This window comes from Ictalurus punctatus, chromosome 14, assembly GCF_001660625.3.
Source record: "Ictalurus punctatus breed USDA103 chromosome 14, Coco_2.0, whole genome shotgun sequence".
In the NCBI taxonomy this organism is placed as follows: Eukaryota; Metazoa; Chordata; class Actinopteri; order Siluriformes; family Ictaluridae; genus Ictalurus; species Ictalurus punctatus.
In genome coordinates, this window is record NC_030429.2 from 6,075,431 (window position 1) to 6,092,003 (window position 16,573).

Below are 16,573 nucleotides of genomic sequence, written 5' to 3' on the forward strand. Positions count from 1 at the left end.
GATTGTCAAACTAGAGGGACTAATGTGCCATCTTCCAAAAAAAAAAAAAAAGAAACCTGGCTTTCTGGCTGCAAAATTTGAGAAACAAATCCATTAACAGTAACTTCAGATGAGTTACTGGTACCAGACTAAATTCAAATGAGCATCTTAATGAACAGGAAATACTTTATTTTATTAATGTCAGTGCCATATAAACATAGACTAGCAAGATTAAGCAAAGTATGTGTGAACGTATATGAAATAAAATCTACAGAAATGTTCTTCTTCAAGGGTTCATTATATAATTAGGGCTTCTTCGCTTCCTAATAAGAGTTCTACTTGGAATAGTACCAGAGTACCTAGTACCTTTTAGGGTTTCCCCAGAATGACAAACCATTGGGGAAATCTTTACTTTGTTAGACCTATTTTCTCCAATTGTGAGAAAAATGGTTCTCCAAGGGTTCACTGGATAATTATTACCTCTTAGATTCCTAAAAGCTAAGTTCCACTCGGATCCATTTCTGATTGGAAAACACTACTGTAGAGTTCTACAAAGCTGGGTCAAATGAAAACAATCATATAGAACCCCTTTACTACTATTGTAGAACCCTTAAAACACAGGAAAACCATTTGAAGAACCTTGATTTCTAGTAAACGGGTTTACCTTTATTGTGAGTGTTAAAGTTCCAAGCTGGAGAAAGAAGTTTTTTTTTTGTTTTTTTTTTTTGCATTGTTTATTGCAAATAGGTGACACAAAAATTTCATAATTTTTACTACATAACCTCCATTTTGTCCAATGTAAGTGTTCTAGCGCTTAACGAGTCTCCGGATTCGTCTTGAAAAACAACGTCTTCTGAAAAAAAATGAAGGTTTTTCATTTGACTCATTCTCTTACGTCACACGTTTAAGGGTTCGTAGAGAGACGCAATCAAAGACGCATGGCAAATTAAAACGTTTTGCTTTTTTTTTTTTAAATGGAGCACACATCATACAATTGAAGCGCAAACAATGAGATACTGTAAACAAAACATTTCAAATGAGTCATTTCAAATGATTCATTGGTAGTATTTTAGTACACTAGTATTCACTGATACTTTTAGGATTCTCATTGCACTGATATGGTTCAGATAGATTGGGGGGAGGGGGGTTGGGTTGGTGTATTTGTTTTTCATGGTCTACAGTCAGAGAGAACTCAACAATACATGTAGAAAAGTACTATTAATTTCAGCACTAACCTATTCTCCTCATTCTGTTTTTTTAGGTTTTTTTGTTTTTTTTTTCAAACTAATTAAAACCCAGTTTACAGAAAATGACGACAGTCTAAACCCTCCTTTCGGCTGTGAAGTGTGTGTGAATTACAAGGCTGATAAAATCCGTTAATGAGCGTAAAACATTAAAACACAATACCTACAGAATGTTCACTCCCACCCGTTTAGTCGTTCAGTAAAGGGGAATGAAACGTGTGGAGGAATAAAAGCTGATGTCTAATTACGATGTGTTTGTGGCTCCATTTCCCTGAGTGTGTGCATCTGTGAGTAAGTTTATTTAACTATACTTTTTTATTATTATTTATTTATTTTTTATTTCTTGCCTAATTTCCTTTCTAGTTTATTTATTTTTTTTCTTGAGTCTGTTTTGATGTTTGTCTACACTTGTAACATAATCTGCAGTCCAAATATGTTTAATTAATCCGACAGTCTTTGAAAAATATCCCTCAAGGCCTCTTTACATGGTTAATGTTCGAGCTTCCCTTGCATTTCAGTTTGTGCTGCATTTGTTCCACATCTTTAAAAAACATGTTTATTCAGTGGTTCTTTAAGATTTTACTGGATAATTAAGGCTTCTTAGCTTCTAAAAAGGGTTTCTACTTGGATCTCTTTCTAATAGGAAAACGCTTGTTTTAGGGTTCTATATAAAACCATTAAGGGTTCCCTCAGAGTGACAAATCAAAGGTTGCTTTAGGTAGAACTTTTTCTCCAGCATTGAACTTCAAAGTTCTTAGAAATAGGGTTCTTCAACAGGGGTGTGGAATATTTTAAGGGTTCTAGCTCTCTAAAAATGATTCCATCCATTTCTAATAAGAAAAGTCTTTGTTGTTGGGTTTTGCCTTGAATATATAAGACTTTTCCCAAATTCACAAACCAAAGAACCCTTTATATTGTTAGAACTTTTTTCTCCTACTCTAAACTTCAACACTATTAGAAATGAGGGTTTTTAAAGACTTAAATGTTCTAGCACTCTAAACGGGTTCTACTTGGAGCCCTTTCTAATAGGAAATTCCCCAAAGTTGCAAATCAAAGAACTTGCCAGAACTTTGAATGCTGAACTTCAACATTCTTACAAAAAGGGTTCCTCAAAAGGGGGCTGTGGTACTATATATTTTAAGGGTTCTGGCTGTCTAAAAACAGTTGTACTAAGATCCATTGCTAATAGGAAAACTCTTTGCTGTTGAGTTTTGCATAGATCATTTTAGACCTTTCCTAAATTTATTTCTCCTGCATTGAGCTTCAACACTATTAGAAATAAGGGGTCTTCAAATGGTTTTTAAAGGTTTAATGGTTCTAGCTGTCTAAAGGGGTTCTACGTGGATCCCTTTTTGACAGGAAAACTCGTTGTTGTAGGATTCCTTTGAAGGTTTCCCCCAGTGAAACAACTAAGTAACTTTTAAAAGTCCCAAATCTTCAAAGAGTGCATGTATGTATGTATGTATGTATGTATGTATGTATCATGTAGCACAAGCAATCAATCATCAATCTGGAAGCATTGGTACTATAAGAGTGACTGATGGAGAAGTACAGCTGCAGTTTCCTTACACAATACCCTCTGGTACTTTGTGCAAAGAAACAGCAAAAAAAAAAAAAAAAAAAAAAAGGAAAAAAGGCAATGATCATTGCTCTTTAAAAAATCTTTTTATTATTATTATTATTCCTCATTTCAAGGGAGCCACTTATGAAAAATGTCTATTGAGCTGTTGAGATTGATCTGGGTCTCTGCACAGAACATGAAGGATAAGTTCTCTTCGAGCTCTAAAGAAGTAAAAGAGTGCCTGAGGGCTGCTGTTCTTTAAATCAGACAGTCAGAGGTTTTAGTGGAATGTGGGTCAGAGCTCCGTCCTGCTCGCTATCGGTGACACGTCACATCAGAGCATAGCGGCTGTATTAAAGCGAGCAGGCGGAGGAGGCTGAGAGTGATTGACAGCTCGGAGGAAAACGGAGCCGAGATTGAGGGAGGAAGTTCTCGCCGCAGCACATTAACGGGCCGCTAATTTAGAACGCTTAGCCGACACCATCCGTTTAATGATAATGAGCTGAAACATTATGCTAAAATCAGGACTGGGTGTGCGCGCATATGTATGCATACATACACACACACACACACACACACACACACACACACACATATATATATATATATATATATATATATATATATATATATATATATATATATATATATATACATACATACATACATACATACATACATACACTCTTACACAATTACACAATCTCTCTCACATACACATTCCCTTTCTTTCCCTCTAAAGCCTTCACTTGGCCACCTCTGTTTCACACAGTCATTGTCTCTCACACACATACACACGTACACTGACTTTCTAGCATACACATACATACGCTCTCTCCCTCTCTCTTGTTCTCTTTCTCTCTCACACACACACATTCAGTCACTCACAGATTCTGTCTCTTGGCTTGAGTCTTGGAGCCGAGGCACAGGACCAACACCATCTGCCATTTTCACAACTGCATTCCAAATCCTTGTTATCAACAAAACACACAAGCGACCCTGAAGGGCCTCAAAACTTCCCTGTCCTTCACCGTATGTCAAGATCAGGTGATTGGCAAAACAATCAACTTCGTTAATCCCTCGAACCCCTGCAGCCCGGCCCGTCTTTCTCTCCCTCTCTCCCTGTGTGTTTTCTTGCCACAGGTCTATTCTTTTACAATCCCTCAAAATTGCTTAAGCACGGATATTGTTTATGAATAACCCCAAGTCATTTCCTTCAAAATTCCAAGCAATTTTTTTTTCAGCAACAGACTTCACACAGGCTCTACCTCTAAGCACAAATTTCACGACCAACCATCCTGTCATGAATTTTTCATATTCAAACCCAGTTCGTCACTGCAGCATTCACACTTTTTATCGGCATTAATTCACTGCATGTCAGAAGGTTTTTTTTGTCTAGATCAAGAAATGTGCTTGATTTCAACTTTAACACGTCCCTAGGCAAACAGTCTCGAATAAAATCCAACGTAACATCGGTTAACCTTTTCAGAAAAAAACACGAATTTCACATAAGAGTGGATAAAAATCTCTCAATCATTGTTAAGCTGAAGAATAAAAGAGGTGAGAAAGAAAAAAAAATGAATAAAAATGAAAGGTAGGATCCACTTTGGTTGTTTGTTTTTTCAATACTGATGGAAAAACCTCTATTCATTAATATTCTCAGTCATTCTCATGAAATCACAACACTGTAAAAACACTGAAAATCTGCGAAATGTTATAATTTTGAGAAAAAATATCAGAAAATTGGGGCGGTTTCTAAAATAATATGTATCTAGGAGTTAAATAGGAGTTAAATACTCTAGTGTTAGACAATCTTTGTAAATTTAGGTTAGGATTTCCATCCATCCATCCATTTTCTGTACCACTTATCCTACACAGGGTCACGGGGAGCTTGGAGCCTATCCCAGGGGACTTAGGGCATGAGGCGGGGGACATCCTGGACCAGGTGCCAACCCATTGCTGGGCAAAATCACACACTCTTTCACACACTACGGACAATTTAGACATGCCAATCAGCCTACAGCGCATGTCTTTGGACTGGGGGAGGAAATCAGAGTAACTGGAGGAAACCCCTGAAGCACGGCGAGAACATCCAAACTCCACGCACACCACCCCTGGAGGTGAGAGTGAAGTCATTAAATACAAAGATTTAAATATCTGCAAGAACACATTTATTTAAGTCTGTTTGCGATTTCGACTCTGACTTGTGATCACACTTAAACACTTTCCCATTAATAATAATTAAATTCCATAAAAAATGAGAGGGGGCATGGTGTAAGACACACCTCCAGGGTTGAGGGTTTGATTTCCGCCACAGCCCTGTGTGTGCAGAGTTTGCATGTTCTTCCCGTGCTTCAGGGGTTTCATCCGAGTACTCCGGTTTCCCAGTCCAAAGACATGCATTGTAGGCTGACTGACTTGTCCAAATGTGTCCATAGTGTATGAACGTGTGTGTGATTGTGCCCTGCGATGGATTGGCACCCCGTCCAGGATGTCCCCCTCCTTGTGCCCTATGCTCCCTGGGATAGGCTCCAGGTTCCCTGTGACACAGTAAGGATAAGCAGTACAGAAAATGGATGGATGGATGGATGGATGGATGGAAAATAATAGAGGCTTTAGATCCTGTTAAAGTCTTTAGACATAATAGGTTTGATGGGTTTCAATATAAATGAAATAACACTGAGCTAAATGGATCTCAACAGGAGAGATTTATGTTGAATGCTGTGTGATATGTCAGGAGTAAAACCCTTCATGGAGTGCTGTTATAGGAAAATCATCAACGACAGGGTGGTGTGATGTGGCCCGACATGAAACAGAGTTGCCAACCTGAAGTTGGTTATATTCCTAAAACTGCAAGTCCTGAAGTGTTTTATTCCTCTTATACAATAGAAATTCACCAATGATTACAGTTTTTAATTTATTAATTGAATGGCAAGTCATACTTGTTATGTTTATAGTTCTATTGATGTTGAGGAATGTCTACAAAACCAAGACAGCTTTATGAGTTTATGTGGAGTGCCTGCCATACAAGTCCCTGTAAATGAGCTGTTACTATAGAAACGATTACGCATTAGGACGACAGTATTACCATAAACCTGTGATTTTACTTACTGTCAGAGCTGCTGTTATAGAAAATTAATCAACACCTTTTGACCAATCAAAATCGAGTATTCATCAGCGCTGCGGTATAAACATCAGATAGCTACAATCTCTCTTCTTTACAAGCCTGTAATTGACAGGCTCAATGTTAGAACAGGAAAATCGCTGGAAAAGGGAAGAACATTCTGCCATTAAAAGCACCAAAGTGGGTAAATCAAAGCACACTGGCTCTCCTGAAGAGAAGGACAGAGGAGAACAGAGGTAGTCATAGAGCAAAAGACAAACAATCTCAAATGAAATTCAGCATAACATCTGTTGGCTTTATCGGTAAACCTTGTATTTCACATGAAAGTGAAAGTGGATAAAAGTTTTTTCCATCACTGTTAGGCTGAAGATTAAATGCGGTGAGAAAAAAAATCAGAAATGAGAAGCAGGATCCACTTTGATTGTTTTTTTCTGCTATTCTGCGATTCTGAGTATGCATTCATTTGATACGTCATTCTCATGAATGTGTGCCGTCTATTTTTTGACCGGGTAATTATTTGGGTTTGCAATAAGCAATAATAGTTAATAAAAATACCAATTAATAATTTTTTGCATGTCTTTGCAATTTTTTCCGTACTTTTTTCACCGACGACTTCCCTAAAAACACTGTAATGGCCATGCTTTTGAATGATCAGTGTAAAATAATCTGTTTGTTATAGAAACTGGTGTGTGTGTGTGTGTGTGTGTGTGTGTGTGTGTGTGTGTGTGTGTGTGTGTGTTGATGTAAATATTTCATTTCATGGATTGTCTTGACGGTTTTGGAGTACCTATTTTATTTTATTTTCAGTTTCTGAAATGTGCTGCTTCTATATATGTGCATATATATATATACACAGTACTCACAAAAGTGAGTACACCCCTCACATTTTATAAATATTTGATTATATCTTTTAATGTGACGACTCTGAAGAAATGACACTTTGCTACAATGTAAAGTAGTGAGTGTACAGCTTGTGTAACAGTGTAAATTTGCTGTCCCCTCAAAATAACTCAACACACAGCCATTAATGTCTAAACCGCTGGCAACAAAAGTGAGTACATCCCTAAGTGAAAATGTCCAAATTGGGCCCAATTAGCCATTTTCCCTCCCCGGTGTCACGTGACTTGTTAGTGTTACAAGGTGTCAGGTGTGAATGGGGAGCAAGTGTGTTAAATTTGGTGTCATCGCTCTCACACTCCCTCATACTGGTCACTTGAAGTTCAACAGGGCACCTCATGGCAAAGAACTCTCTGAGGAGCTGAAAAAAATAATTGTTGCTCTACATAAAGATGGCCTAGGCTATAAGAAGATTGCCAAGACCCTGACACTGAGCTGCAGCACGGTGGCCAAGACCATACAGCGGTTTAACAGGACAGGTTCCACTCAGAACAGGCCTCGCCATGGTCGACCAAAGAAGTTGAGTGCACGTGCTCAGCGTCATATCCAGAGGTTGTCTTTGGGAAATAGCCGTATGAGTGCTGCCAGCATTGCTGCAGAGGTTGAAGGGGTGGGGGGTCAGCCTGTCAATGTTCAGACCATACGCCACACACTGCATCAAATTGGTCTGCATGGCTGTCGTCCCAGAAGGAAGCCTCTTCTAAAGATGATGCACAAGAAAGCCCGCAAACAGTTTGCTGAAGACAAGCAGACTAAGGACATGGATTACTGGAACCATGTCCTGTGGTCTGAGGAGAACAAGATAAACTTATTTGGTTCAGATGGTGTCAAGCGTGTGTGACGGCAACCAGGTGTGGAGTACAAACACAAGTGTGTCTTGCCTACAGTCAAGCATGGTGGTGGGAGTGTCATGGTCTGGGGCTGCATGAGTTCTGCCGGCACTGGGGAGCTACAGTTCATTGAGGGAACCATGAATGCCAACATGTACTGTGACATACTGAAGCAGAGCATGATCCCCTCCCTTCGGAGACTGGGCCGCAGGGCAGTATTGCAGCATGATAACGACCCCAAACACACCTCCAAGACGACCACTGCCTTGCTAAAGAAGCTGAGGGTGAAGGTGATGGACTGGCCAAGCATGTCTCCAGACCTAAACCCTATTGAGCATCTGTGGGGCATCCTCAAACGGAAGGTGGAGGAGCACAAGGTCTCTAACATCCACCAGCTCCGTGATATCGTCATGGAGGAGTGGAAGAGGACTCCAGTGGCAACCTGTGAAGCTCTGGTGAACTCCATGCCCAAGAGGGTTAAGGCAGTGCTGGAAAATAATGGTGACCTCAAAAATATTGACACTTTGGGCTCAATTTGGACATTTTCACTTAGGGGTGTACTCACTTTTGTTGCCAGCGGTTTAGACATTAATGGCTGTGTGTTGTGTTATTTTGAGGGCACAGCAAATTTACACTGTGACACAAGCTGTACACTCACTACTTTACATTGTAGCAAAGTGTCATTTCTTCAGAGTCGTCACATTAAAAGATATAATATTAATATATAATATAATATATATATATATATATAAAACTGGGGAATATCTAATGTTATCTATGTGACACAAACATTATTAACGGGTCTGAAATCACACAGCTGCTTGATTAACACATGCTTTACTTTTCCATGGTGAGGTTACAATGAACTGGCCGCCTATATTAAAAATGGATGTGTAATTACCTGTCTCTGGATACGGCATGTCCAGTCTGTCCTTGGGCATGTATCTATCTGAGACAGCGATAGAGCTCTGGCTTGACACAAGCGGCCAATTAGTCCGGGTTTATACTTGGCACATGAGGTAGCGGAGACACACACACAAAGCACCGAGCTACATAAAAATCAGGAGCGGTGTACAGACACACCCAGAAGCTCTGTACTTCCTTACACACTGTTTATTTGAGATATATCACCGATAATATAACATCCAGTAAGAAAGCAAGACAATGTTCCATTAGCTAATAAACACTGCGACTGCTTTAAAAGATACATCAACCCAAATGTAGCCGATCATCCAGGACTTTATATGTGTTATAAGCTCATAGCCTCCAGTTTAGCATTACACAAATTGCATGTCTAAATCATTACACACTCTTGACTCTAAAACTGTTTTGTTCAGTATCTCAAACAGACTTGTTTATGTGGTTTGTAACATTGCAAGATACACTGTTGACTATAAAAATGGACAAAAGGATGTCACAAACAGTTGTAGCTTCCCCTCGAGGCTGAATCACTCATAGTTTGGTATCAATCAGGCAGGAGGCGTGGCCTAAAGTACGTAGGTGAAGTTGTACATCGACATCATTCGGATGATGGCGAAGTTGTACATCGACATCATTCGGATGATAACATAATTACAAATTCATTTGTGCATTTTAATACAGATCTATTCTTATGTTATTAAACTGTTGATGTCTAAATTTTGTTACTGACCCAAACAATGTCACTGGACGTGAATGTATGAATGTTTAGTGTTACACTCATAGCTATTAACTTCCAATTATAGCTATTAACTTCCTTTACTTCTAAGCCCCATTAGATTTGAAGCTTCATTACTAAACTAAAGAATAAAACATCACACCAAAATTGTGTCTTATTGCCATGAATGAGGGGGGAAAAAATGATATCTATATTATTATTATTATTATTATCGTGACACAGAATAATAACGGTGCCAGATTCACTGAATCCTGAACAGCCGCTACACACAATGAAAAACTGTTTGTTTAGTCTTTTGTAGGATTGATTCGCCACACCTGCTAACATCTGTCACCTAGAGGCAGAGCTCAGATAGAGGCCTCCTGCCTGCTCTATCTCTAAAACACACACCCGCACTTACGTACACACCTGGTCTCACACACACGCTCATTTTTCTATCTTTGTGAGGACCATGCTCTGACATAGTGATAGCTAATTAAAGTTGTGTTAATGATAAGATTTAGGTTTTCATAGAAAAGCTGAAAAAAACAAATAAACATAATTTTGTGAGGACCAGGTGATTGTGAGGACATGTGACACTATACTATCATTGTGGGGACATTTGGAACATTTTGGTTCTTAAAAAGTGGTAAGAACACACACACACACACACACACACACACACACACACACACACACACACGTCTGTGTACATTAAATGGCGTCTGTTAGACTTTCTGACTTTTGCACACCCACAATGAGGCAATAGCACTCTCCTCGTATAACATTTACAGGTTTTCCATTTATATACTAATTAACAACCAGCTTCCACAAATGAAAGGCTCCATTTATAACCCGAGATAAACTTCAAACAAATTGGCCAGCTGTTTAACCTTGTATAAACCCGGTTTACATGTTTAATCTTTAACCTAGTGATGTGTATTACATAAACAGCCAAATCATTTCAGATAAATCTTTGGTATGTATCTCTTGTCAGTCCAGTACTGACTATACTGACTCTTTAATTAAAAACAAAAAGAAATACATTTGCAAATGTGCTCATTTTAGATTTATCTTTAAACCTCATAAACCACATAAATTCAGTCCTTCCCATACAGACTCATTTGGCACAGCTGTCCATAAGGGTTCAAATTTCAGCACTTAATTTAAGCTAAATAATCATATCACCCCGACTGAATATGAAACAATAAAGCAGCAAAATGGCAAATACAAAATGAATTGCGAGAGAACTTTTTAAACTTAATCGGTGTTTAATTTGGTATATAAAAGACTGCTGCACATGATTTGTATGCATTAATATACACTTACTGTATAATCAAGGCAGATTTTACACAAAAGCTTGACTACCTCAAAAACCAGTCTATTTTCTTTCAACCTCAGAAAAATGACAGAATTGTCCTTTTCAGTCATCAGACTACTGCTAGAAAAATATCAAATTTTATTTCATGTGACACTAAATACCATCAGTGTGTCAAATGTGTCTGAAAGAAGCAGTGCTGTTTTTGAGAGCAATGGAACAAACACTTGGATAATAAACCTTCAAAATAAAATGAAATAGTCGGCTGCAAAGAGATGTAGTTTAAAAACCAGCCTTAAAAAAAATAAAAATTGAATATCGCTGAAAAGTTCGTTTTATTCTGTAATTTAATTTAAAAAGTGGAACTTTCATATATTCTAGATTCATTAAACATAAAGTGAAATGTTTTAAACCTCTTTTTTTTATCTTGATGATGGCTTACAGCTCATGGAAGTCAAAAATCCAGTATCTCAAAATATTAGAATATAGAATTTATAATATAATATAAAAAGTGTCGACCTCCTGAAAAATATGTTCATTTAAGAACTCAATACTTGGTCAAGGCTTTAATCCTTTTGTATGAATTACTGCATCAGTGCGGCGTGGCATGGAGGCAATCAGCCTGAGGCACTGCTGAGGTGTTAATGAAGTCCAGGTTGCTTTGATAGCGGCCTTCAGCTCGTCTGTATTGTTGGGTCTGGTGTCTCTCGTAGATTCTCTATGGGGTTCAGGTCAGGCGAGTCGGCCAGCCAATCAAGCACAGTAATGCCATGCTCAGAAAACCAGTTACTAGAAGTTTTGGCACTGTGGGCAGGTGCAGAGTCCTGCTGGAAAAGGAAATCAGCATCTCCATAAAGCTCGTCAGCAGATGGAAGCATGAAGTGCTCTAAAATCTCCTGGTAAACGCTGTATCGACTCTCGACTTGAGAAAACACAGTGGACCAACAGCAGCAGATGACATGGCAACCCAAATCATCACTGACTGTGGAAACTTCACACTGGACTTCAAGCAACTTGGATTCTGTGCCTCTCCACTCTTCCTCCAGACTCTGGGACCTTGATTTCTGAATGAAATGCAACATTTACTTTCATCTTCCCCAAGATTGTGATTGTGTATACTGAACCAGACTGAGATGAAAGGCTCAGGAAACCTTTGCAGGTTTTTTGAGTTAATTCACTGATTAGAGTCTTCTCAGGTCGACATTTCTGTATTATAAATTCTTCATTCGAATATTCTGAGATGCTGGATTTTTGATTTCTACGAGCTGTAAGCCGTAATCATCACGATTAAAACAAAAAAAAGGCTTGAAATATTTCACGTTATGTGTAATGAATCTAGATTATATGAAATATCTTTGTATGCTGTTACATTACACTTTCCCTTCACAGGCGACCCAAACCTGTTCCAGCATGACAATGTCCCTGTGCACAAGGCGAGCTCCATGAAGACACGGTTTACCAAAGTTGGAGTAGAAGAACTTGACTGTCCTGCATGGAGCCCTGATCCCAACCCCACTGAACACCTTTATTACACTGTTTAAAAAAAAAAAAAAAAAAAAATTACTGTAAATTTTACATTACTTTACTGTCAACCCTAAATTGGAATTATTATTATTATTATTACTATGCAGCATTACACCCCAAACCTGAACGAATTTGTGACTAAAAGATTCGAATCATTTTAGTGTACCGAATTAAATGATTCGAATCACTTTTTTTTTAAAGACCGTTTTGCACATCACGTGACTTGCGCGTGGCCCTCCCCGAGTGGAGTGGAGTGGGCAAAATGCGCGCGCATCAAATGTGCAATTATTTAAAGCGCCTCGTAAATAAACGCCGTCGCTCAGCGCGCACATTACAGCGTGTCTCAGCTGCAGCGGGGTGCGACGTGAAAAACACCACTCCGGATGATGGATGCACGCATGCACACACAGACACACACACACACACATGCACACACACAGACTCACACAGACACACATGCACGCACGCACGCAGCTCAGGTAAGCAGGAGTGTACTGTGCCAAACCAACTCGAGCAACAAACTGTTCCGGATCCTTACAAAAGTTCTTCATGCATCTCCGATCTTAAGTGGTTTTATTTTGTGTTCATGCGCACTCAGAAAAAAAGGGGGTCTAAACTGCGCCTTCCCTTATCGCTGGGGTGGTACCTTTATCTTTTGTGAATAGTGTACTTTTATAAAACATTAATTAACATAATTGGATATAGTCACATATCCACAGTTATATATACCTTATAAGGTAAACTATATGCCTATATACCTTAGGCAAAAGATACATATTAAAGGTACAAAATGTGTTTGCTCTAATGCATAGTAGAAAATATCCAATGTGTTCATGAAAACCCACAATGCACTTCAAAAGATCCAGAAACACCAAACGACTGAACAAAATACACTGTGTGTGTGTGTGTGTGTGTGTGTGTGTGTGTGTGTGTGTGTGTGTGTGTGTTTATATCTTGGTGTGGATCCTATCTCCCCATTCACAAAGATAACAATATCTAGGTACGTTTTGACCTTGTGGGGACATTTGGCTGGTCCCTATATGAAAAACTGTTTTTATGACTAGAAATATAGCTTTTATTTAAAAAAATAAATAAATAAATAAATAAATAAAAATAAATAAATAAATAAAAACATAATAGTATAAATAAATATATCAATGAGAGTTATGGTTTTGCCTTGGTTACTGGCGTTAAATGAGTTTAAAATTGCTGTTAGGTTTAGGCTGCATTCGTGATTATGTGAATGGAAAGTCCTCACAAAGATAGTAAGACAAGGGTGTGTGTGTGTGTGTGTGTGTGTGTGTGTGTGAGAGAGAGAGAGAGAGAGAGAGAGAGAGAGAGAGAGATCTTCACAGACTAACTCGCGATATATTGTCACTGACAGGGGTCTCTTATCATATCTGTAATATGTCGGAGGAATCATATTTTTAGACATGGATCATCTCTCAATAAATCAGACAAATAACCAAGCCAAGAGGGGAAGTAACAATCTGTCTCTGTCTCTCTCTGTCTGTTTCTCTCTCTCTCTCTCTCTCTCTCTCTCTATATATATATATATATATATATATATATATATATATATATATATATATATATATATATATATATATGACCACTGCAATAAATATAAATGACGCGTAAAATAAGAGACCAGTGTATAAAAAAATAACCAGCGACTTCAATTTAGAGAAACACAACATAATTAAGCTACATAATTGGACCTTAAGGACCACTGGTGTGCCTATGATGATACATTTCTAAGCTATAATGTGTACATAGGAGAACAAAATGTACCGGCAGGTAAATGCAAATAAGATGCATTACATTCATTAACTATCTGATGCGTTCAATAACATCCACATCTCCAGAAGTCCCAGTGTGATCCGATTTTTCTTTGCGCTCGTGATAACTCCAGGAACGACTGCTCCTGAAGTTTACTTATTTAGATTTCGCTCCAAAACAAGAAATGAACACACCGGAAATTCTCCAGTGTTGGGTATGGAGAAAAGATGTGATGCGCTGACAGTCCAGCTGCGCGAGACCTCCAACAAAATCATCATCTGCAGAATTAAAAGTAAGAGACTCTCTGTCTGATTCCTGTCCTGCTCTCTGTGCTCGGTAGAACTCTGGTTAAGCGTGCTGCACTGCACTGCTCTGTTCTCATGCAACAGCAATAATAATATTAATAGTGGTGAAAACATGGAATAGACACTTGGATCGGGTGAGGATCAAATTATGTGCACGCACGCACGCAAAATAAATAAATAAATAAATGCAAAATGGCAGAAATATAGAGAAAGCAGAGTATATTAGCTGATGTTTTTCTAAACGTGAACTTTTTTCTGGATTTATGCACCATTTGTATTAAACTATATAATGTATAATGATGATAATAAACGTTATAATGCAATAGGCACGCGCTCGCGAGCTGATCTCCTAGCACGAGGAGACAAATGCACTGGAGACCCGCGCGCGCCGGGTCCTTACCTCTGATGAAGAGCAGGTTCAGGAGGATTCCCAGTCGGAACATTTCCTTAGAGGATGGAGACACTGTTGTTGTTGGTGGTGGTGGTGGTGGTGTTGGTATATCCGGAGCTCGCGACACTCGTGGAGACACGCGCGGTCCTATTTACCTTCACAGGTTGGAGACTTTTTGTTTTGTTTGTTTTTTTACTTAAATGCGCGCGTGCTGTCCTTCACACCGACACACGGCCGCCCACTACATACAACAGAGGTCCATGCACGCGGGCGCAATTCTTACACGCACAGGCACGCGCACAAAATGATACCTCAAACTTCCCAAACGTCATCCGGTGCCGTCTGTGCCGTTTAGCAAAGCATTGCAAATCGGTTAGAGTGGTAATGTCTCTGTAGCGGTTCTTAAACTAGAACAACAACCGGTAAAGTTCAAAAACGTTGAACGCGTGCGTTGCGCGCGCCAACCTAAAATACCCGATTCCAACCCGTTAATTATCTCAGGAGCAATTCAGGAGCGCTGTAGAGATTCTCATCCACATTCACAAGGTGGTTTAAGTAAACAGAGCGCGTCGGCACAGCTGGACGGAGTACAGGGTCTCCGGGAAGTCTCGGTTAAGTCCAGAAAGCGTTTCCGGTCCCGCTCGCGCCAGCAGTCCGCTATAACCGAGCGCTCAAACTCCAGACGCGCGGCGGCTGCGTCCTGATTGGCTCGGATACACGTCCACGCGCCTGGCCACGCCCCACAGGCGTGATTCCGAACACAAAAGCAGAGACCACCAGACCAGACCACACCGAACACAGGACAAGCAGGAGACTAAAGGAGCTCTGGTGATGCTCACTCTCAAAGGAATGTGCCCTGGATAAGTCCTGTTTTTCAGAGTGTAGAAGAAGCATTAATCAATAAATATCCCTGTAAAAATGATACAAGAACCTCCCATCATTGGGGTGCATTTGTGCTTTGGACTGCTTTAAGCATTTACTGTTGGTGCAACCAAGAACTGTAAAAAGGATTCATTCCCATCATGAAGAAGGTTCCACATCATGTGGTCACCAACCCTATTCCTGGAGATCCACCTTCCTGAAGACTTTAGCTCCACCATTAACTGTGCCCACATGACCATCTAGTCATTGCCTTAAGAGGTTCTTGATCAACTAAAAAAAAAGAGATTTTGGTTGGAGATGAAACCTGCAGGAAGGTAGATCTCCGGGAAGAGGTTTGGTGACCACTGATGTAAACAGTTATGTTGATTATGAAATATTTCATGGATTTCAGTCTTTGTAGAATCGCCAAAAAAAAAAACAGTGAAGAGGTTCACCACAGTTCTGTGGCACTGCTGTAGGGTTAAAGACCATTTTGTGTTAAATGATTCAAGTCATCAGTTGAGCAGCACATGTGTGTGTGTGTGTGTGTGTGTGTGTGTGTGTGTGTGTGTGTGTGTGTGTGTGTGTGTGTGTGTGTGTGTGTGTGTGTGTGTGTGTGTGTGTGTGTGTGGTGTAGGGAAATTACCTCACCATACTACAACACAGCTGGAGTCACTTTCCCACACTCTAACAAAAAGAACCTTCATGCGTTCTTCCATGTTTTTTGTTTGTTTGTTGTGTTTAGTTTTGTTTGACAGTTTGGGCTTCTTCACTTGATTGACACACACTCAAGCTCAACAGACAACCTTAAAAGGTTCCTCAAGAGGATAGAGATCTTTCTTTCTTTTTTTTTTTTTTTGCTAACAGTGTATCATCCAGAGTAGAATCATCTCTCTGATTAGACCCATGGTTCTGCTTGCATGTACAGTACCCGGCGTCCTGCATATTTCCCCCGATTCTCAAACATCTAATTAAAACGCCATTTCAGAGTTAACATGGGTGTGTTAGAACGGGGAAAATAATCAAACCTGCAGGGCAGGGGAACTCCAGGACCGGGGAAACACTAGAACAGTAGAAGTGCTTTTGGTTTTGTAAATAATATTATGAAAGATGATAGTTTT

At 39.4% G+C, this 16,573-nt stretch overlaps 1 protein-coding gene across 2 annotated transcripts in view; it reads right to left on the minus strand.

The window, feature by feature from the left end:
- Window positions 1-15,242, minus strand: part of gfra3 (GDNF family receptor alpha 3) — a 58,597-nt gene extending 43,355 nt beyond the window's left edge. For both annotated transcript variants that reach the window (XM_017486129.3, XM_017486128.3), the window contains exon 1: window positions 14,601-15,242. In XM_017486129.3, the coding sequence (XP_017341618.1) occupies window positions 14,601-14,643 (43 nt within the window). In that variant the 5' untranslated portion in view covers window positions 14,644-15,242. The remainder of the gene's footprint in view (window positions 1-14,600) is intronic.
- Between the last annotated feature and the right edge of the window lie 1,331 nt (window positions 15,243-16,573).